Raw genomic sequence first — 22,666 nt, 5'->3', positions numbered from 1 at the left:
CTGGTTTGTCTCAGATTGGTGAATCTTTACCTCTGAGTGACTCTGCCTCTCAGTGATGTTACTGGCCTGTTGCCAGTTAACCTGATTGGTTCAGTAGCGCCTTTATGCATTTGTGTGCATTTTATATCCAACCATCACTTCATGTTCTGTGTCTGCAGGTGGAGGAAACACCCTGATTAGCCTAATGATGGGTGACACGTCATGTTAATGCAATTATTTATTTAGACCTTTATTATTATGCAGCTTCTGTACGACTTATTGTGTGAAATGGTTTTTATAACACAGATTTTAGGTGTTGATGTTTTACATGTTGGAGGAAGAATCTCAAATATGCATTTTCCTCTTTTTTTCTTTTTGCAAATGCTGTTAATGTGCAACCTTCTGTGTGAAAGTTTATATTGGATTTTGAGCAAATGTCTCAAATTTCACACCATTATTTTGGTTTTATTTTCTGCCTTTGGTGTCGCAGTTTCCCGTTTCTCCAGATGTGTGTACGGCAGGGTCAGAGTTGGCGTGGAGGTCGGGACGTTTTACCGCCAAGTCGGGTTTTTATAAATCCATAAAGTTGACTATAATTGGCGCACGCCGGGTTTTGTGGGTGCTACAGCTTCATAAACGAGGCCCCTGATCTGATGAAGGTGGAGGATGAGGATGAGATGTGGCTCCAGCTGGCTCCTCCTCCACCAGCTCAGCCGCTGCAGAGACAAAGTTTGGATCCAGATGCAGCAGCTGGCGGAGAGGAAACTCTCCGTCTGCAGCCTGTCTGACTCAGTTCTGGTTGCAAAATCTTTTACTCCACAGAAACTTGCTGCTTCGTTCAGAAAGCATAGTTTTCTATTTATTTATATGTATCTGGCCTGTTTTTCTTTGTACTTTGCCAACCTGGAGACCGTCGATCGGCAGCAGGGACCGTGATATCTGTGTGACCCACTAGGATTCCTGCCGGCCTCTGACCTCCTGGCAAAATGCATCTTTTCTGGTTTAGCTTGGTGCTGCTTTCTCTTGGTGAGCCCATCCACACACAGACAGAAACTAAGTGTCCAACTCGGTGTGATGTGAGTAGCTGTCCGAGCCCCAGCTGCCCCAGCGGATACGTCCCCGACCACTGCAACTGCTGCCTGGTCTGCGCCCAGGGAGAGGGGGACCCCTGCGGGGGCGGAGACCACCTGCCGTGTGGGGACGGACTGGAATGCAAACATCCGACTGGAAAGCGGCTTGCCAAGGCCTCCTGCCGCTGCCGGTTCAGCCACAGGGTCTGCGGCAGCGACGGAAGGACGTACGGCAACGTGTGCCAGCTGAAGGCCGCCAGCAGGAGGGGTCTGCAGCGGGGCCTCCCAGGCATCACCCAGGTCCAGAAGGGACCGTGTGAGACCAGCACAGGTACGCTTTACACAGGGACACAGTTCTTGGAAGCAGATTATTATTGTTAAAGCAAACCAGACATTTCCACCAAAACCAGTCTGATAAACGAACACATCGAAAGAGTCAAACATGGGGTCCCGGGGTCAAAACTAATCCCCCAGAGGGTCTAGTGTGGCCCACAAAGCGAAGTAGGTAAATGTAGGAATAAAAAGGTATTAATTGTGCTTTTGAAATAAAGGTAACTGTGGTATTTTAGTCAAATTGTTTTTGCTATTTCCTTTCTGTCTGTGTTTAAATGTGAAATATTAAAATGGCAGCAGGATAACTTGCTGTTTATTTCTGACTAAATAAGTTCAACTTCAGCTTGTGTATGTTATGCTGACATTAAGTGCGTGGCATTCACATGCAGACTCAGCTCAGAGTTCCAGACAACACTTTATTTTATTCCTTTCTGTAGTCGGGTTCTTTCCAAGGAGGATGCGGGAGACAGGTCAGCCGGCAGGCAGACAAGCGGGGAGGCAAACCAGGCTGGCTGGGAAGCGAGCAGGCAGGCGGGCAGGCAGGATCTCTGACAGGGATAAACACACAAGTTATCAATCTGTGATTCACACCGGAAAGAATCTTGGAGGCTGAGAGTTGTACCGCAGAGCATTCAACAATCTGGCGATGAACAGCAGGCTGAGCAGGTCTTAAGTAGTGCTGTTGCTGATTGCCCAGATGAAGATCAGGTGCTGATCCAGGTGCCAGGGTGCCAGACACGCCCACCAGGGGATAGGACCACAACAGTGTAACAGGTTAGCCAGTTCAGGTGGTCATGATCACTCATCTGGAAATCTACACATATGTACATTTAAAATAACTTCTAGAGCTGTCAAAGTTGTTTTGGTTGTGATGTAAAACCTGGGATTAATGTTGGAGGATTTCATAGATCCATTACGATCTGGGAGTTGTCAATCATATGGAACTGAGTAACGTTTCTTTCAAAATTTCAGGTTGTTCATGATGTTTTTGTGTACTGTGATTCATTAAATGTAAACATCTTGATCATGTACTTGTACTTCCTTGGACTAAAACAAAGGAGAAAATGTGAAGTTGAAATTTTTTCTAGGATCATGTACACACGTAGTTTTTTTTTTTTTTGTAAAACCAAATATCTTCCCCCCTCCGATCAGTGAAAAAATGAGTCCACATGACCTCATTTTTCAAAACCAAATCCATCCACACCTATCCGCATAACCGCCTTGTTAAGCACATTCATAAGCGTATCTAACCTTCAGACGGCACCAGGTTTTTATGGACGTGAAAATAGACAAGCTCTGGACAAAACTTACTCCATATGTAAGTTCTTTAAAGCCAAAATAAAATACTAGAAACGTGACAGCAGCTCTGTTCTGTCAGGTTAGAGGAGCTTGTTCTTCCTAACTATTCCAAACATGAAGATTTAGGGAAACATTTAAAGACGAAATGAAAATAATATTTGATATGTGTTGGATTTATTTATGGTTCCACATAAATAAAAGATAGAGGAGATCGATTTGTTTGGTTACTTGAATTAATGGATACTAAAAGGAGTATAAAGTAGTGTAATGGTATCCCTGGAGTAAGAAAAAATGCATTAAAAAGGGGTAAGTTGGTTGTTTTAGGGGCCAGTACTGTGCAGAGCTTGATGTGGTAGTAGGGGGATCAGTTCTGGTTTACTGTCTAGTGGAGGTGTTAGACTGGATCCTTGTGAGTCCAGCTCCACGTTGGGAACTGTCAGACTGGTGCTACTGGGGCTGGGGTCTGTCTCAGCCTGATCTATGTCTCTCCTCTTTGGAAAAAAGTCAGACTTATCTCCCTTTCTCTTCATTCTTCTCTCTTCCACCTCAAAGCAAACTGGTAGCAGGATGTTTCATGCTAAATCAACCAGCAGCCTCCCATTTAAATTAAAGCGTCCTGCTTAATTATAACAAAACCATAACTGATAAAATCATCCTGAAGTGCAGTAATACTCTGACTCCAGAGATTCAATTAAGATTTTCTGCCATCAGCTGTTCTACCATCGGCCTTTTGTGATAGCTACATACCGACTTAGCACAAAAAAAGGAAATTAGTTCATTAATTAAATTGTTTAGAGAATTTTTTTCCAACCTATTTATCTCTGCTCCTTATCCTACAAATGCATTTTCTTTCCAGACAGACAGACTTTCTAACAGTGGAAGATTTAATACAGAGAAGTTTTGTTAATCTTCTGAATGATGTGACTTTCTCTGCTGAGTTTATTTATCTTAAAATAAATTGAATAATTGAGCAGAGTACTTGGAGGAGACAACTTGATAGCAGTCAGTCCACTGAAATCTGTCCATATTGTTTCGAGTTATGTTGTTGAGAGACAGACAAACCAATTCTACTGAATACATAACCTTTACTTTAGTGGAAGTAATACTTACTTCCACAAGAGGGTAGCGTTTTACCTGATCAGGTATGATTTTCCATTCTTACTTTCTACACTACCCTGCCTCTCGCCCGAAGGCTGCTGGGATAGGCTCCAGCTCCCCGCGACCCTTACTTGGATTAAACAGGTTCAGAAAATGAATGAATGAATGACTGAATGAATATATATATATATATATATATATATATATATATATGTGTATATATATATATATATATATATATATACATGAAGATGCAAGGATCAGAATAATCAGACTGTATATAATACTCAGCCTGTTTACCCCTTTCAGGGTGCAAACAGGCCGTTTTCTTTTTTTTGTTTTTTCCAGTCCTGAGCAGACTGTGGTTCTTTTTCTCTGTAGTTTGGATCATTGGCATGTCACAGACATCTGACAGAGATTATATCCTGACCACACAAGTTTTCCAGTTTTTAGGAGGAGTCTCAGGGTTTTTCAGCTCCCTGCAGACTGAAAGCAGCCCAGTTTGGAGTGAAATCGTGACTACCTGCTGCTGCAAGCCAATGGAGGAGAACATGTGAAAACTACCATTCAGACTAATGCTGTAGCCTTAACAGGGTTGTTTTGGTCTTATCTTTATGGAGTAACTAAATGTTATTTATTTAGTCTGCTTCAAAGATATTCCTCATACACGCACAAGTGTATTATTGTTCAACCACTACCCGCCACTACCCGCCCTGTTATTCAGAATCGTTTTCCTTTTTAAAATAACAGACCACCTAAAATGACCCATCTGGCCCAGCAGCACATGGTGCTGGTTTGGAGTCTACTGTATTATTACTAGCTGAAGCATACAACCACTGGCAAGAATAATGATAATAATATAGTTATTATATCCTGTTATTTTACAGGAATGAATAAAAAGCATTTGAAGTTCTTCAGACAGATATTAAAAGGGTTGGAAAGTTTGAACTGCTATTTGAAGTTGTGATGTCCAGCTGGAAGTAAATATCAGTCACATTAAAACATGTTACAATCAGACTTCTTTTTCTTTCATATCAAGTAAGCCAGGACTACGCCACAACTTAAAATATTTAACCCATTTGACCCAGCGTGACATGTTTTATGTATCTCTTTATTTTATACTTTTATTTTTTTACTTGTACTGTTTTTATTCACTTGCTGTTACTGTACAGCACTTTGGTCAGTTCTAGTTTTTAAAGTGCTTTAGAAATAAAAATGGTATGGTATAGATACAGTTTCTGACACATTTGGCATCACTTTATGGTAAAAATTTTGCTCAAAATGCTGTGGAACACAATATGATTGTTGTCTTCTACCATTTAATGGACACCGGAAAACAGAAAATTATGAAAGATTTTACATTTCACATGGTAATGGTCAATATCCCTAAAAAATGTAGGTACTTTTTCAATTCCCATTTTGTTGAATTGACAAATGAAGACCTAATTATTAAAAAAAAAACCAAATTGAACTTATCTAATAATTTTTTCAGGGGTCGGGTCTTTATGGGTAAATGAGGTTGAAGGAAGGAGGATGTGGAATGGACATCTGGAGTGAGCCTGTCAGGGAGACTCAGGACGGTGGAGCTGTCTCGGATCTTCAGGAAACCAGCTTATGGAACCCCCCAAGTTATGAATAGTTTGAGCTGGGAAGGCAATGAGCTTGGCATATAACAGAGAGATTATTATGAATATGGGAACAGTCAGGTTGATAACCAGCATCTGGAGAAACCGGATGCTGTGGTCTGAGATAAAGAGTCTGGATGAGGTGGATGGTGTACAAGGACTGGATGGACTAATGTTCTGGTGCTGTGATGGAAATATTAACTGAGACAGAATCTTGAGACGATTCTCCACATTTCAGTGGTGATTAGAGCATCTTGAGGACAAGCAGCATCTCCTCACAATGTGTGTTTTCGCTCACAGGTACTAGTTTGCTCGCTCGTATCATGTACACGCACCCGGTGTTTACCGTGCGTGCGCTCATACAAGACCTGCAAACGAGAGATATTGTGTGTCGCAGCTTGCCTGACTCTGGATGTACCAGTGTAGAGTCTGGGGACTCACTCACATCAACAGATTTTTAAGGCAGGAAAAACAAGCGCAGAGTAAACCAATCAGAAAAATGGCAGATGTGACGTCAGTAAAGCGGCAGCCTACAATGGTCAGAAGTGTTCAGCAGAGCGAACGCAACAGAAGAAAATAAACATAGCGTGCAGTACAGAAGACATAAATGAGCTGTGTCGTTTTTGCTGTAAAACCTGAGGCTACATGACGTTATTGGCAACTCGGTGTTGCTTATTGAACCTAATCGTTTGTCAGAAGCTAAAAAAGAAATGAAATCCCGCTACGTCCATGGGCTGTCTTGAATGTTTTGATTTCCACGCTGAAGAAGAGCAGCAGACCAAGCCCTAATGAAATGCCACTGGTGCAGACTGGTGCAGACTGGTGCAGGCTGGTGGAATGACACACTGGTGGAAAGGTGCTGCGAGCTGCAGGAGGTCGTTCAGGAGGAGAACTGGAAGGAGCAGAGGAGCGGATGGCAGGGAGAGAGGGAACCGCCAGTCTCAGGCACAGAAACAACAGCAGTACCAGCTGTAAAAACATGAACTGTTGCACCATGTTAAGCTTGATGCAAACAGTAGAATCTAGTCTCAGGTTGACACGTGTTCACCAAGTTTAATGCACTGCTGTTGTTAAAAAAAAGTCAGAGTTTCTCCTATTAGTGGGCTCGGACTTTAATTTATTTAGCTTATTTACACATTATCATGTCATTTCTTTCTTTGTTTGGATGGTGTTCCTCCATCCTGATGTGGTCATGCTGCCACCAGCTGACAGAAAAAGTTCCTTCTGTTTTCCACAATCACATTGGTCAAATTTAGCAATATTTATTTTTATTTATTTATTTATTTATTTTTCCTCATAACTGACGGATCTAGCCACCGGATTTCATTGATGACAGGATACTCCAGATAATTCCGATTAATGCTGACTACTTTCAGTCTTTACATCTGTGGAAGTGTCTGTAGACACAGGGAGAAGTTCCTATGTGTAGCTTTGTTCTGCTTTAAAACCAGCAGGTTTAAAATGAACAGAAATTAATTTGGAATTATTAGTTCAGAATTAAATAATTTGGAATTAACGTATTTTTCTATGAGTTTACATGAAAATAATCATTCCAAATGAAGGTTTACATGAAACACGTCCTCACTTAATTCCTCTTTAGAGCGGCAGGTTGGGAAGGGTTCTGATTGGACAGAGGGTACACGGGACGTATACCGTAAAAAAACAAAGTTGGCTCCCTGCTTCTCGTCTTTTCAGTCGTAACTTGTAAAAACTACATAATAAGTTCCAGTTTCGCTGCTATTTTTATTATAAATGGGAAGTAGCAGCTCAACACCAGCATACTACTTCACTTTTTGCAGCAACTGAGAAGGAGAAGAAAGATAGACCACCGAACACGGGAGGTAAAACAACGCGCGTCATCGGGACAGGACAAGGTAACGAGCATGCTCAGAACGACCAGAATTAACATAGAGCGGGATGAAGGTTTACATGACAGAGGAATTAAATAGTTCAGAATAAAAATGCAAATAAACCAGACACTTACATTGGAAATAAGTTTAACTCCGAATGGAAATTTGCAATAGGAATTAGGTGTTTATATGGTCGTTTTTCATCTGTTTAAATCTGAACAAACTTTTATTTGGAATGAAACAGGAATTAAAACTCTCATGTAAACTTAGCAACTGTGTCAAGTTGCATGATTGCACTTATCGCTCCTAGCTGAGACTGCTAATGCTACTGTTCTTTCACTACATCTACTAGTGAAGGGATGTTTGGGTTTTTTCAAAGAGCTGGTTCTTCTGCTTCAGCTCTCAAAGCAGAGCTGCCCCATTTGGTTCCAAAATGGCTCTCGATTCAAAATCTTTAATAGCCTCATATTTTACTGTAACCTCTTAAAAATTGACGATTTGTGTTTTTAAAACATTACTGTTTTCATAGGTTATATGAGAAGTCTTAATTTTGCCCCATTTCTGTTTTTTTCATGATCAATTTTTCAAGAGGTCTTTTATTGTACAAATTAACAAAAACCTCCACAAGACAAAACAAGAACCAAACTCGAGAAAACAGCATTGATGTCATTGTTTAAGGGATCATCACCTGGAAATTGCACTTTTTCAAGTTGTCGCTTGAGTTTTTCAGTCTGGGTGCTTTGTTAATTAGAAAGCAAAGTTTAATTATTTCCACTTTATTTATGTGCAGCTCATGCAGAAAATATAACTAAATAAGACAGTAGTACACTTCTAATTACAAGCCTTACAATACACCAAGCAGGGTAAATTAATCCAGATGACTGGCAGACATGTTTATTCAGATTTTAACAGGGAGGGGGTTCAGTTCTCTGTCATTGTTTAGAAGAAGTTCATTCATTCATTCATTATCCAAACCGCTTAATCTAATTAAGGGTCGCGGGGAAGCTGGAGCCTATCCCAGCATCCTTTCTGAAATTACCTCACAAATGCAAATATAATAACATTACAGATCTAACAATTTTAACAAGTTTTATTTTGACTTGTTACATTTTACCGAAATACAAATATAAATGTGTGGTTTTGAGACAAAGATCCCGCTTTTAGTGCAGTGTTCCTCATTGCGCGACTCACGAGCCGCATGCGGATCACTGACTCTTGACTTGCGGCTCGTGAAACAGCCGCTGGCTTTCTGAAATTGCTATCTGAACAAGTCATAATGATCCTCAACGCTGCAGTTCTCTCCACAAACAAGAGCTGCAGGCTGCTTGCAGAAACTCTGCTGTCCTAACGGCCCTAACTGACCCTGTCAGAGTTGCCAGTTTTGGCTAATTTTAGCAGCAGCAAACTCCACCAAAGAGCTGCTCCATCGGTAGCTCCTTATATATAATGAAAAAGAAACACCCACACTCCGGAGGCATTATTGTATCTTCACCATATACTGTTGCATAAGAACACCATTACTCCGTGCAATATTTAGGATAACCATTCCTTGCTAAAAAGCTGAATGTTACTGATTTGGCAACGTAGCAGGATACGTAGCGTGGAAACGCTTTTTTTTGTGGGGTGGCGGCTCTCATCTTGTCTTAGTGTATTGAGTTGAATTAAGAGTGAGGATCACTGTTTTAGTGTAACAAAAACTGTCACATTTTAACATTAAAGGCAGTATGTCATCAAACACACCTGCACTAGCTTGACTAGTGTGGTATCAGTTGTAGTATTGGTACGCTTTTAATAATACCAAGTACGAATACGAACGCTTGGTATTGAGCCGATACCGATACCAGCATCCCTAAATATCAATTTTGACTTGCAAGTTTTTCCTATTTGAAATTTTGGCCCACTGTATATTTAAGTTTAACACACCGACAACCTTGAAAGAGTTGCTGTAGCAGTTAAAGCTTAAAGTGGAACTATTATGAGCATTTCAGGCTAATTTATTTTTATTTCTGACACCAGAAGGGCTGGGATTGATCAAGTTATTGTCACAAATCGCTTTATTTACTTCAGACCGACCCTCTCCGTAGGCTGTCAGATCAGCCTGCGGGCAAAACGAGTGGATTGAGACTCTTCCGCATTAAGCCCCGCCTCCCGCCACTGCACTACATCAGGAGCGCGCACCGCACCTGCTTTCGCCGTCATTGTAACATCTCATAAACAGAAGGATTAGGCTAATATGAACTCAATAAAAAAACTCAAAATACAATGTCAACACATAGCATACAGCCCTACATGTTGGAACCTGAATCAGACCCTGAAAACGAAGTGGAAAACAGCAACCCACAGCAACGAATGCAGCAGGATGTCTCTCTTTGGTAAACTCACCAGCCATCGTTGGAAATAACTTTATCCCACGTTTTCCACCCACCTGATGTATTTGTACATGCCCTTGTTAACCAGTAGAAGGTAACCAATCACCGAACCTTATCCCCCGGGACGTCACAAGGATTTCCAAGTAGAAAAAACTCTCTAAAACAAAGTGTTTTTCGTTGCCATGGAAACCGAACAGAGAGTGTGCTGGAACTCAAATCACCGAACCTTATCCCCCGGGACGTCACAAGGATTTCCAAGTAGAAAAAACTCTCTAAAACAAAGTGTTTTTCGTTGCCATGGAAACCGAACAGAGAGTGTGCTGGAACTCAAACTCAAATATGCGTTTAGGTGATAAAAAACGGTGTAGGACCCCTTTCAGACTTTGGTTTGCTTTATGCAGGTTATAAAGCCAGCTAAAGTAAATAAAGGTGTGTTGTTTTTTATCAAATCATGTGGCGAAGCAGTCCAGGCCTTGGGTCAGAAGAAACTTGACTCCAGTTGGTTAGATAACTTGGAAGGCCCTCCTGATGGTTTAACGATTTTGTGTTTTTGTTTTGTTGTTTCAGAAGCAAACCTTTTCTTTACTCATCCTCATTGTTTTCTTTTTTCTTTTTGTTTTTACAGTTGGTGTATTAACTGGGATCTCTTATGCCTCACCAAGCAATATCACTCTCATTAAGTTACACCCGGTACATGGAACATTAGTAGGATTTATGCTCCCATTAAAAGATGTCCCAACAGATCCCACGTTTCTTCATACAAATTCTGAAGACTATCTTCTTAATTTATCAGAGATTTTTCCTCATAAAAGGTGGCGTGATTTTTCTATTAGAGCTTTTTACTCAAAAATATTACTTATGTTTTTACAGACAAGTTGTATGGTTTCTCAGATCCAAATGCAGGTTAGTAAAGCTAATATCCCAGATACAAAATGTCTTGTGTTAAACATTACAAAGTGTTTTGATGTTTATGACAACATGTGAGAGAGCAACCCCTGTCCCATTCATCTTCTATCCAGACCACATTTAACATAGTTCTGTGATGAGACTGTTCTTTTTATACTGATAAAAAACATAATTCTTGCACTCATTGCAGGTCCTTCTCCTGCCTCCAGTCCTCGTTACAAGTTCAACTTCATTGCTGATGTGGTGGAGAAAATTGCTCCTGCTGTGGTTCACATTGAGCTCTTCCTCAGGTAAAACACGATGCTTTTGTTTCAGCAATCACATTTTAGTAGCAAGACTTCTCTTCTGGTGGTGGAAGACTTTCATGCAAAATTAAAAGAATGTTACTCAAAGTCAAACTGATTTCTTTCTGCCGTGATCCGGTCGGTGGAATCATCTTCACACTTAAAACTACACTTTGAAGAGACTGAGAACTCGCTGTCCTCAAGATCAGTTTATTTTGTCTCTTATAGATCAATGATAATTACAAATCATTGACCTTGAAATGTCCAAGCCAACATAATCCAGCTTCTTTTTCACAAAACGTAGGATTTTTGTCATCATAACTGTTTTTCTTAAAAGCTGCTTTAATGTTTTTGTTTGAACATTTCTTTTTTCCTTATTTCTGGTCCAGTCCTGATACCAGACCAGCTCCAGTCCAATCTGGGACCTGACCATTTTTAGTCTAGGTACCAGGCCAGCACCAGTCCGGTTTTAGGATCTGACCATTTTCAGGGGAACTTTTTTTTCTTTGAATTATTCAGGCAGGAAAAAGACACCTAAGAGATGCACCGGTGTTGTGTCGACATATAACAGAAAGTAGATTGCCACGGTCTGCACTGCTTCTCTCCCCTGCTGCTCAGCCATGTGCTTCCACCTACCTTCATCTGCTCACCATCTCCAGTCAAGCCAGTGTATCTGCAGCTTCACGCCACTCACTCACTGCCAGATCGTCTTTGCTTTCATGCATGACACTCCAGAACATATTCCCAGACTGCTCTCCTGGTTTTGACCCAACTTGCTTCTGACCATCACTTTCATGGTCTGGTCTGGGGATGGTGGGATGTCTAGATCTGCACCCAGTCTTCATTTGAACCGCTTACCAGGAGGACTTACATCAGCAGTGAAGTTGTGCTCTTGTGCTCTTAAGTCCCATGCACTTGTTGGTCCTGTGGTTACGTGTTTGTTGGCCTGGGTTTGTGTCCAGCCATACTCACCCTGCTACAATTTCTGACAGCTGTGGTCCTGCTCAGTCTGCTAAATGAAGAGTGTTGAAATGGTGCTGCTGTTGAAAAGAAGAGTCAGGACTAAAAGTCTATCTACTGCAGATTGTGAAGTGATATCCCAAGAAACAAATTCAGCGAACACCTGAACCAGGACCTGGATGCCTCTGAACCTTTGGCTGATCCTTCTTCTGTTAGCCAAAGCCTCAGAAATAGTCTCCATTGAAAGGTGGCTGTCAAGAAACCAGTCTTCAATAAAATGAAACTATGAGAAACAGCTGAAGTTTAGGAGAACTGGACTGAAAATCACTGGCAACAGGTCTGATGGAGGGAATCCTCCCCCGAGCCCAGACCTCATCATTGTTAAAGCAGTGTGGGATCATCTGGACAGAAAAGGAAACAAAAGACAGAAATGGTAGAAGAGCTTTGAAAAACCTTTAAAGGATTCTGGATAACTATTCTTGAGGATTGTAAAGGATTGGTGGGAACGACTTTAGATGCTTGCAATTGATCATATGTCGTGTCATGTTTTTGCCACCCTGATCTCCTGGCGCTCATCATTGATTACTCGATCCACCTGCTGGCTTCCTAATTGCCTCTGCTACCTCATTCAGTTCACCTGGTTTCCTTTTCTCTCACTGCCTACTTAAGCTCCCTCCAATCCCTCCTTTTCTACCAGATAATAATCAGACCTATGTCTAGTTTTGTTCCAGCGTTCTACGGATTGTTCCTCAGTTGCCGACCCTCTGCTTCATGCCCCTGGATTACCCTCCTTGCCTTGCCCTCGACGGACACCGCTACCTTTCGGATCTTCTGGTTACCGACCCTGCCTGTCTTTGGATCTCTGAGCCTTGTCTTTGCCTGGATGAGTATTTTGCCATCCTGTTTACCTCCCAGCTGTTGCCTGGTTTCTTCTGCAGACCACTCCCCTGGACTGATCTTCTGTTCATACTCCTTCACCAATAAACTGGTCATTTGTCCCGAACTCCCTGTGTGTGGCTGAATTACGGATCCTCAGGGTAACTCATTACAATGTCGGACAGTTAGGTTCACTAAAATGATCAGATGAAAACAGTTTTTACTGGACACCACTGGGGGAAACTAAAGGTTGGTATCGGTCTCAAACGTCTATTAGTGTGTAAAAGCAAGTCTAGGAAAGATGTCAGTTTCCAAAGTCCTTCAAGAAGCCTGGAGAACTATTCCTGCAAACTGTCTAAAGAAAAGACAAAGAGCTTGTTGGAGAGAGTTTACTGTGGGATGAAGAATAAAGGTGCTTGGATCAAATATTCATTTTGAGATCCTTAGAGCTGGACCAACTGGTTCTGTGCAGATACTGGAGTTGTATTTATGCTGGAACATGTTTCAGTACATCTCAACAGCTGTTTTCTGTTTTCCTGACATGTAAAGAAATCAGGGGTGACTGAAAATATTTCCATAGTACTCTGAGAATTTACTGATAATTTTATTCCACAGACATCCGCTTCTTGATCGCAACATCCCTCTGTCAAGTGGATCGGGGTTTGTAATGTCAGACAATGGACTGATTGTCACAAATGCCCATGTAGTGTCCAGTACCACACCTGTGACAGGCCAACAACACTTAAAGGTACACTAACACCCGTTTATGGTCTGCCTTTCCAACCAGAGGATGGGTAGATGAGCAGCATGCATCTCTTACATTACACAGAAAAAATACCTTGTTTTATTTGTTCTGCTGGAGCAACTGATGAAACTTCAGATAGCTTTTTTTGTTTCTAACCTAGGAACAATTGAGGTGATGGCGATTTAGTCTAAATGTCCATCCATCCATCCATCTTCTGCCGCTTATCCGGGGTCGGGTCGCGGGGGCAGCAGCCTAAGCAGGGAAGCCCAGACTTCCCTCTCCCCAGCCACATTTGCCAACTCTGCGGGGGGGGATCCCGAGGCGTTCCCAGGCCAGCCGAGAGATGTAATCCCTCCAGCGTGTCCTGGGTCTTCCCCGGGGTCTCCTCCCAGTGGGACGTGCCTGGAACACCTCACCAGGGAGGCGTCAATGAGGCATCCTGACCAGATGCCCAAGCCACCTTGACTAGATGCGGAGGAGCAGCGGCTCTACTCTGAGCCCCTCCCGGATGACTGAGCTCCTCACCCTATCTCTAAGGGAGAGCCCGGCCACCCTGCGGAGGAAACTCATTTCAGCCGCCTGTATACGAGATCTCGTTCTTTCGGTCACGACCCACAGCTCATGACCATAGGTGAGGGTAGGAACGTAGATCGACTGATAAATCGAGAGCTTCGCCCTCTGGCTCAGCTCCTTCTTCACCACGACAGACCGGTGCAGAGTCCGCATTACTGCAGACGCCGCACCGATCCGTCTGTCGATCTCACGCTCCATCCTTCCCTCACTCGTGAACAAGACCCCGAGATATTTAAACTCCTCCACTTGAGGCAGGACCTGACTCCCGACCCGGAGAGGGCAATCCACCCTATTCCGGCTGAGGACCACTCGGCCGCGAATCGCTCAAGCGAGAGCTGGAGATCACGACCAGATGAAGCCAACAGGACCATGTCATCTGCAAAAAGCAGAAACCCAATCCTGAGGCCACCAAGCCGGATCCCCTCAACACCTCGGCTGCGCCTAGAAATTCTGTCCATATAAGTTATGAACAGAATCGGTGATAAAGGGCAGCCTTGGCGGAGTCCAACCCTCACCGGAAACGAATCCGACTTACTACCGGCAATGCGGACCGAGCTCTGACACCTGTCGTACGACAGGTAGTCTAAATGTTTTAACTAAAAATTCCAAGTGTATAAATAGTTGATGAGAAAAGGAGATAAGTAAATATACATTAATTAGTGACACTGGCTGATATAAGGTATACTGTTGTATATTACAACTATGAATATTCTGTTAACATGAAGAAAAGACTGAGATACTGTAAATATTGTGAATCACATTTTGGTCTCACTGGGACACAACCTTTTGCTAATATTTTGCCAGGGCTCCTTTCTACCACAGCTGTTAATGAGAAGGAAAAGTTAGGAGAAAATGACCAAAAATGGAACATAACCTGACACTGTTGCATGATAAACACTCTTCTGTGCAATATTTTTTATTTGAAATGCTCTGAAAATGTCATTCATCTGTTGTGTTTTGCAGGTCCAGATGCATAATGGTGATGTATATGAAGCCAGCATAAGAGACATTGATAAAAAGTCAGACATTGCCACAATAAAGATTAACCCACAGGTAAGTCGGAAGGTTTGCAATAAACTCACCAAACAGGTGAATGTCAGTTCTGCAACAAAGTGGACTGATATCTGAACGTTCTGCTTCCTGAAGCTGAAGTGGGAGCTGGTTCCACTGTTAGGGCCCTGATAACTTGAGGTTTTGCTTCCTGAAGCTATACTGGTCTGATAACTGATCCTGGTTCATGTACCCAGCTGGGAGTTGGTTCTACAGGGAGGTGTTCTGCGGCAAAGTAGCAACATATTAGCAAGAGAAATAAATAGTGGAGAGGCTACTGTTTGATTACATGCACAACTATGCTCAGAGACCTGAATACCTTCTTCTTTCCTTTTCTTTCTGAACTGGGCACCTGAATGTTTCTTTAGTCTTTTGTCAATGATACACCCTTGACTTGACATAAGATCATCACCTCTTTCTTCTGTCAAACACCAAAGGTTGACGTCACTGGATATGAGCAAATTCACAATGACATAAGCAAATTTCTGTTTTTCTTTCTCTACGCTTTCACATGACCCAATACATTTAATAATACATATGTGTTATTTTATGAATGTAATGCCATTTATTTTGAAGGAGCAGTTTGTGTTGTGTGTGTGGCCTGAAGTCAGTTTATCGCCGCCCCCTCCTTGCTTTTCCATAACCAAATTTTATGCAATTTAAAAACCTGTATAAAAACATGAAATTTGCCGGGTAAAAGGTTGTAGAAGAGATTTAATATTCAGTAAGGGCCACGAAGGGCGCTTTATTTTTTTGTCTTTGTTTGTTTCCTTGTATACTGATGAAAGCACATTTGTAAATGTGGAACTATTGTTTAATACATATGTATGCATGTGTATATGAATATTCATAGGTGTATGTATATGTGGTATGTATGCACATATATATATGTATATATATATACATATATATATATATATATATATATATGTATGTATATATATATATATATATATAAAACCAAAAAAGGGAGGCATATACCCAAAGAACTAAGCTGAGAAATTATGATTTAAGCTTTAGTCAGACCATCTATCTGCTGGACACATGTTTCCACTCACCTCCATTCTTAACGTTTCCACTTTGTTTAAATCATCACACTTCCTTCAACTCTGTGACTACAGTGTCTTTCTGTACATTTTGTTTTATGAGTGTGATGATATTGAAAATCGCAGTCATTATGTTGTACCTAAATGAAAGCTTGTTACTTAAATCTTTCTATTTTTGCTACCTTATTAAACACTTATTATAGTCTTTTAATCTTCCATTATGATACCTTAGTGAATGCTTATTTTTTATAATCTTCCTTGCTTATAATGTTGACAGGGCATTTGTCATATGTCAGCAAAGCTTAGTTGAAATGAGTCTAAACTGTGTAATACTCAACAGAATGCTTAAAATGGGTTAGTTCAAACTTCAGAATACTGAACAAAGTGTTTGCAGTGTTGCAGCACAGAAAGATGGAAAGTAGTCCAGAATATAAACGAGACAAAAGGGGAGAAAATAACACCTTTTCATCTTGCCTCATAACAAGGTACATAGAAAGGCCAAACCAGAGGCGGTTACCCCGAAAGTGTCTGCATGCACTGTCGACAGGTAAAGCACAACCTTTGCAAAGAGAAGGATCAGATATGTGCAAGACCTCAGACGTTGCAATATGAAACTTTATACACAGTGAACTAACATTGAACCAATTGTCATCTGATGAATTTGTAACTCAGAGGTTGAAATTAAAATTGATTAAAATACCTAATAAGGCCTTGCTCCATGCAGTGTTCTGAAAATTCAGTATAAAAAGAAATTTCATTTCCTTGTCGTTCTCGGTACACTTTCCTGTTTTTTTCTTCTCTTTTTTTCTTTTTTCTTTTTCAAGTTTAATTATTTTATATTTATTTCGTTTTAATTGCCTGAATGAACTGAAATAGCTGAAAAGGATATTATGATAGGTTGACTTAGACACTTCCTTTTTCTATTCATTTTTACATTATTTGTCTCATACCTTTTTTTTTTTTTTTTTTTAATTAAACTCTATTTATACTTTATTTTATCACTTTTGCTTTGGTTTATGATCCAACATTTGCATGAATACCATTAAGTAATCCAGCATTATTTTACCATGTTTAAAATTCTTTTGATTTTTCTTATTCCTTCATTTGGAATTTCTAGCCTTCATGTAAGGAGGTGATTTTTAACTCATATCTTATACATTTTAATTAATTTGGTCTACTTAAAATCTTTAGTATTGGGGCCGCAATAAATGTATAAGTTTTCTTTGGAGACAAAAAAAATTAATTAATCTATAGACTCTGCAATCCAAGACTAGAAAAGACCACCTTAGTGGTTTTCACAGGGGAATCCAGCTTAATAGTCTTTTACTAGGTGATCAGGAGAGAACAATAAGCATCGTAACGAGGCTTTAGGTGGAGGGTCCAAACCCAGAGTGCCCTATTCCTCTTATCCAGATCTAGACACAAGCACGATGAGCAGGGTGGAATTCATGAAGCTCGATTAATTTTCCTCGACTTTAAAGAGAAAGTGGTCTGCGATGTGGTGCAGTTCTGAGATATGATGCAGGTGAAATAGTGTGTCATAATTGTCAGTGAACATACTATAATCACAATCTAAAATATCACAAAGAGGGGTCAGTAATAACTTGTTACTATAACTATGAGAAGAAATGTTAAGCAGAGATTAACTTTATTTACTCGTGGCACTTTTGATGTCTGTGCAGGTCATAAAAAGCTGGTCAACTTCCATCTCATCATATCGCACAAAAATGAGTTTGTAGCCTTGATGACTAAGAAAGCAGCTCGGCTGTAAAATACTGTGTCCTACACAGACTCAGCCAGTCCACTGTGTATATCTTTGCTTCCTCAGACCAAACTGTCTGTACTGTTCCTGGGTCACAGTGCAGACCTAAGGCCAGGGGAGTTTGTGGTTGCCATAGGGAGCCCCTTCGCCCTCCAGAATACTGTCACTACTGGGATCATCAGCACTGCTCAGCGGGATGGGAAGGAGTTGGGCTTTCAGGACTCAGACATGGATTACATCCAGACAGATGCCAGATGCCATCATCAATGTGAGAATATTTTCCTGTAAACAAACCATTCTGAAGGGAAGCAGAAAGCATTAGTATGCCAATTACTCATTCACATATCCATCCATCCACCCATGATTTGTCCTAGTGTTAGGCCTTTTTGTGTGTATAAACTATTTGTGTGTGTTTTCTATGTTAAATGTTACAGTATGGGAACTCAGGAGGACCTCTAGTTAATTTGGTAAGTTTTCTATTTTTCATTAATGAACTTACAGTTTTTGTTTTAGCCACTTTAAATTTACAATTTGAATTTCTAAATGGGACTTTTGCTATTTTTGAAACAAGGGGAGAGCAAGTTATCATGAAAAAATAATTTATTGACTAAGATGATCTATCCAAGCCGAGTCTCAGTATCCAGCACAGGGCTCTACCAGTCAACCTCGAGAATTCACTGTGGGCCTAACAAGTAAACTTTGAGGACTGACCTGTTGGAGGCTTACCATGTGGCATGTTCCAAATGTAGTTTTCCTACTGCTGGTTTTTGGATCTAATATTATCTCGGGAAATTGCTCAACGACTATCAAGGTTGTACCCATCCTATTGCCAAATGGCTGTTGTCCTGAGTAGTAGATTATACATTGAAACAATTCTAAGACTTAATAGACTAAATCACAACCAGCCTCAGAATCTGAGTGTGGATCTGGGATTCAGCCAATATGATCTAAACAAAACTCCCAGTTTCTTACGGCGGCCTGCTGTGTTATAGGATGGAGAGGTAATTGGAATCAACACTCTGAAAGTTGCAGCAGGAATCTCGTTTGCCATTCCATCAGACAGGATCACCCGCTTTCTCAATGACTCACTTGACAAACATAGCAAAGGTCAGTCTGATGATGTTGTTCTGGTTAAAAACTTTGCTGAGGTACTTGCTCAATGAGTTTTTACTGTTTTGTTTTACAGATATAAGGTCAGTGAAGAAGCGTTTTATTGGTATCAGGATGTTAACCATCACACCAGCGTAAGTATAAGTGACAGAATTGATGGAAAACAAGATAAAAAGAATTTAAAGATGGAGATGACATTCTTTATCATTTCACAAGATTTGCAGTACATGTTACAGACAAAAAAATGTACAATTAAAACAAAACAATCTGACCTTAAATTATTGGTTTTTGTTGTATAGGACTGGTTTAAGATCTCACTCAGTCTAAACTTCATACTTATAATTTCCTTTCAAGTTATGTCCGATACAACCTATCAGAGTCATCTATCCGCTTGTCTGAGGTTGGGTTGCAGGGTAGGCAGCCTAAGTGGAGTAGCCCAGACTGAGGTGCCAGCAGAGAAACATAGGGCACATTCAAATCAGCCTTTTGGATTCGAATTCTAGTCCTTTTGCTCGTAAAGTCTGCTTCATTTGGGGAAACGGAAACAAATCTGCTATTTAAGTCTGATGTGTGTTAGGTGTGTTGCAGCAGGGAAAATTCCAAAACTGGAATAGACCTACAGTCTGGCCTAGAGTGTCCTGGTGCCAAATGCACATGTGCTTAAACGTAGTATCAAGCATCAGAGTGGACTTACTTATGGACAGTGACCAGCCCAAAAGTCTATTTAAAACCACACACCCCTCTAGGTCTCACTGTCATTGACAGCATGAGCATTGAAGTCCCCCAGGTGTATGATGGTGTCACTTGAGTAAGGGTGTCAAAGCTGGTCTTCAATTGCCACTGTTCTGCAGGTTTTCAACATATCCTTGTTCCAACTACCAAGACACCTGGCTTACACTGAATAAATCCAGAGCCTATGAAGTTCTGCACAATGACTGATTAATTTGAGTCAGGTCTGTTGGAGCAGCGTTGCATGGAAAACCTGCAGGATTATGACCTTTGAGGACTGGAGCTAGACACGTCTGCTCTAGAAGGAGCAATCTCCAACACACCATCCAAGGACTCCAAAAAGGGTGGGTACTCTGAACATCTGTTTGGTATGTAGACAACAGTCAAAATCCTTTCCATCACACAAATACAAATGGAGGCTGTTCTTTTCCATCATGGTAAACAGTGTTGTACAGGCACTAAGGGGCAATGAGTATGCCAGCACCCATGTTGTGCCGCTCACCAAAGGCAACTCCATGGTATCAGAGGGTCCAACCCTTCTCAAGCAGACTGCTTCCGGTGTTCAATACAAGTATTAAGTCAAGTCTAACTATATCTGGCTGAAACCTCTCAACCTCAGGCTCTTTCTCAGAAAAGTGGCATTCAATGTCCCAAAAACCAGTTTGGAAATTTGGTTGATCAGACTGCCAAACATCCCCACCTTTAGTCACTATGTAGTTCACATTGCACCCAACCTTTTCTTCCCTGCAGGGGCTGATTGCATGTGATGTTAGTTACCTGTGACCTTTTTGAGACAGAGCCCAGGTGTCTACAGCCCATATGGTATTAGCAGTCTGTAGCCTTTTCAGGCCAAGCCTCAGGTTCCTAGCTATAGAAAGATCCCCCAGTTTCCCTGTTCCAAGGTGAGGTATCTAACTCTTCTTGGTGCAGATCTATCAGGATCTAAGAACTAAAAGATATCTTTTCCCCAAACTATCCATCTGTAGACTTACCCATTAAATTTTGTGGTTAAGTCTGACCAAACATTAGACTGGTAATGTAATGGGTTATTATTCTACAGCCCAACCCTGGCTATGTTAAATCAGTAACTGAGTGTGTTCATGTCTCAGGTTGATTGAAGAGCTAAGACTACAGAACCCAGACTTCCCCAATGTTACTACTGGAATTTATGTCCACGAGGTCGTTCCTCTCTCCCCTGCACAGAAGTAAGTTTATTTTTCAGATGCAGTTTGTCTGTTTTTTTTATTTAGCATGAGTGTTTTACCTCCGACGAGCCTCTGTTATTTCTCTCTGCCTGTAGAGGTGGCATCAGAGATGGTGACATAATTGTGAAACTGAATGGCAGACCTCTGATGACCACGGCGGACTTGCAGGGAGCCCTTCAGGAAGAGACGGCCCTGCTACTGGAGATCAGGAGAGACAATGATGACTTACTCTTTAACATTGAACCAGACATTATAATGCAGTAGTCACCAGAAGCAGGGCTTCTGGTGTGTGGCTGAAACTGTATGTTAGCAGAAACCACAGGGCACAAATCTAATACTCTGGTAAGTCACTGTTAGCTTGGCTGTACCAAAGTGAGAAGAGCACTTGACATTTTCTGCAAAGATGTTGAGCTTTTACAGCTGTGATTCCCAACTGCTCAAACCAAAGGTGTTGGAACAGACGAATTCCTGTACACTTTACAGAGCTGCATGAACCCAAACCACTTAAATGTCAAATAAATACTTGAATTTTTCACTTAAATCATTCATTTCCAGATACATTTAATAAAAATTTTCAATACCAAAAATTTTGGGACACTGTTTTAAAAACAGAATGTAGTGCTTTCCAAATATCCATGTTTGTTTCCCAGTAGAAAACAATCAACATACTAGAAGCTGAAACTGTGACATTTTTTCATTTCGGTTAAAATGTTAGCTCATTTTCAATGTGATGGAAACAACACATCTCTGTGGTTTGTGCATGTGTCACTGTCTGGATAAAGATATTCAGAGTTGATGGAACCAACTCAAACCAAAAGCTCAGAGATTTATTGAGCATGATTTCTAGAACGGGACGCAGGTGAACACCTTCCCTCAGCAAGTTTTACTTTAACATTTACTGTTGTAGGGTTCTCACAGAATGGAGGGTGTGAAATGACTTCCAGGTGATGAGCAGTGATGCTCTTTTTAACAGTATGTAGTCTTAAGTTGGAGCTTTTTGGGTCAGTGTTTCTGCACTGAAACCACACTGAAGTCCACTGCTGCAGAACAACACGTGACTGAATGGAAACATGGAAAATATTTCTTAAGTCATAAACCCTCCAGAGTGTTTCACATGTTGAAATGTGGTGAAAAGAGAAAAACTCTATAAGAATCAAGAGGGTTTGAGGTTTCATTTTAACATGCTTTTAAAAACACTGTTCCCACTAAACTAAACATAATTCCTATTTAATTAAGGAATAAAAGCAGTGCTGCTTCACTCAGCATGGAGACTTGTGAAGAAATCAGCTGAATTTGAACCTAAATTATTGCAACAAGCCTCAGTCAGTCATGTATTATTTATTACATTACAGGCAAGTATTTATCACTTTGACAGAAATACCATTACACACACTTCTGACAGACACAACAGTAAATATCACTTATTAAGTACAACAAAAAATAATTTAAAACGGACTAGAAGCACTCGGAGAGAAAAAACCTCTGTCATTGTTTTGTTTTTTCTCTGAGATTTTGGTCATTGATTTTTAATTTGATGGGCTAAATGTCAAATTTATCCCCTGATTCCTTTAATTCTTTACAGGGCACTCAATGAAATACCTTGAAATTAGAAATTTTAATCTAAAATTGTCCTTCTGGTATGAACGTTCTCCATTCTGTTGTTACATTTTTTAAAAGAAAATTGTTTTATGCTGAAAATGAAAGAAAACAAAGTGATCAAAAATAGTCACCTGCCTGATAAAGGCTAAAAAAATTCTCCCCCAAAATATAATTACTGGTTCCTCACTCCATTTCTGA

General features: G+C 40.8%; 1 protein-coding gene across 1 annotated transcript; it reads left to right on the top strand.

Moving 5' to 3' along the window:
* Positions 1-854: 854 nt before the first annotated feature.
* Positions 855-21,133, top strand: LOC306769443 (serine protease HTRA3-like; the record flags this gene model as incomplete). Its single annotated transcript, XM_079258050.1, is given in 11 exon segments — positions 855-1,380; positions 10,720-10,819; positions 13,265-13,397; positions 14,931-15,020; positions 17,892-18,077; positions 18,079-18,093; positions 18,260-18,292; positions 18,818-18,932; positions 19,012-19,069; positions 20,774-20,869; positions 20,965-21,133. Coding segments are annotated over 11 exon segments (1,410 nt in total). The 5' UTR covers positions 855-965.
* Positions 21,134-22,666: the final 1,533 nt, after the last annotated feature.

This window comes from Telmatherina bonti, assembly GCF_933228915.1.
Source record: "Telmatherina bonti genome assembly, chromosome: 18".
Taxonomy (NCBI): Eukaryota; Metazoa; Chordata; class Actinopteri; order Atheriniformes; family Telmatherinidae; genus Telmatherina; species Telmatherina bonti.
This window is presented reverse-complemented; position numbering and strand designations above follow the sequence as displayed.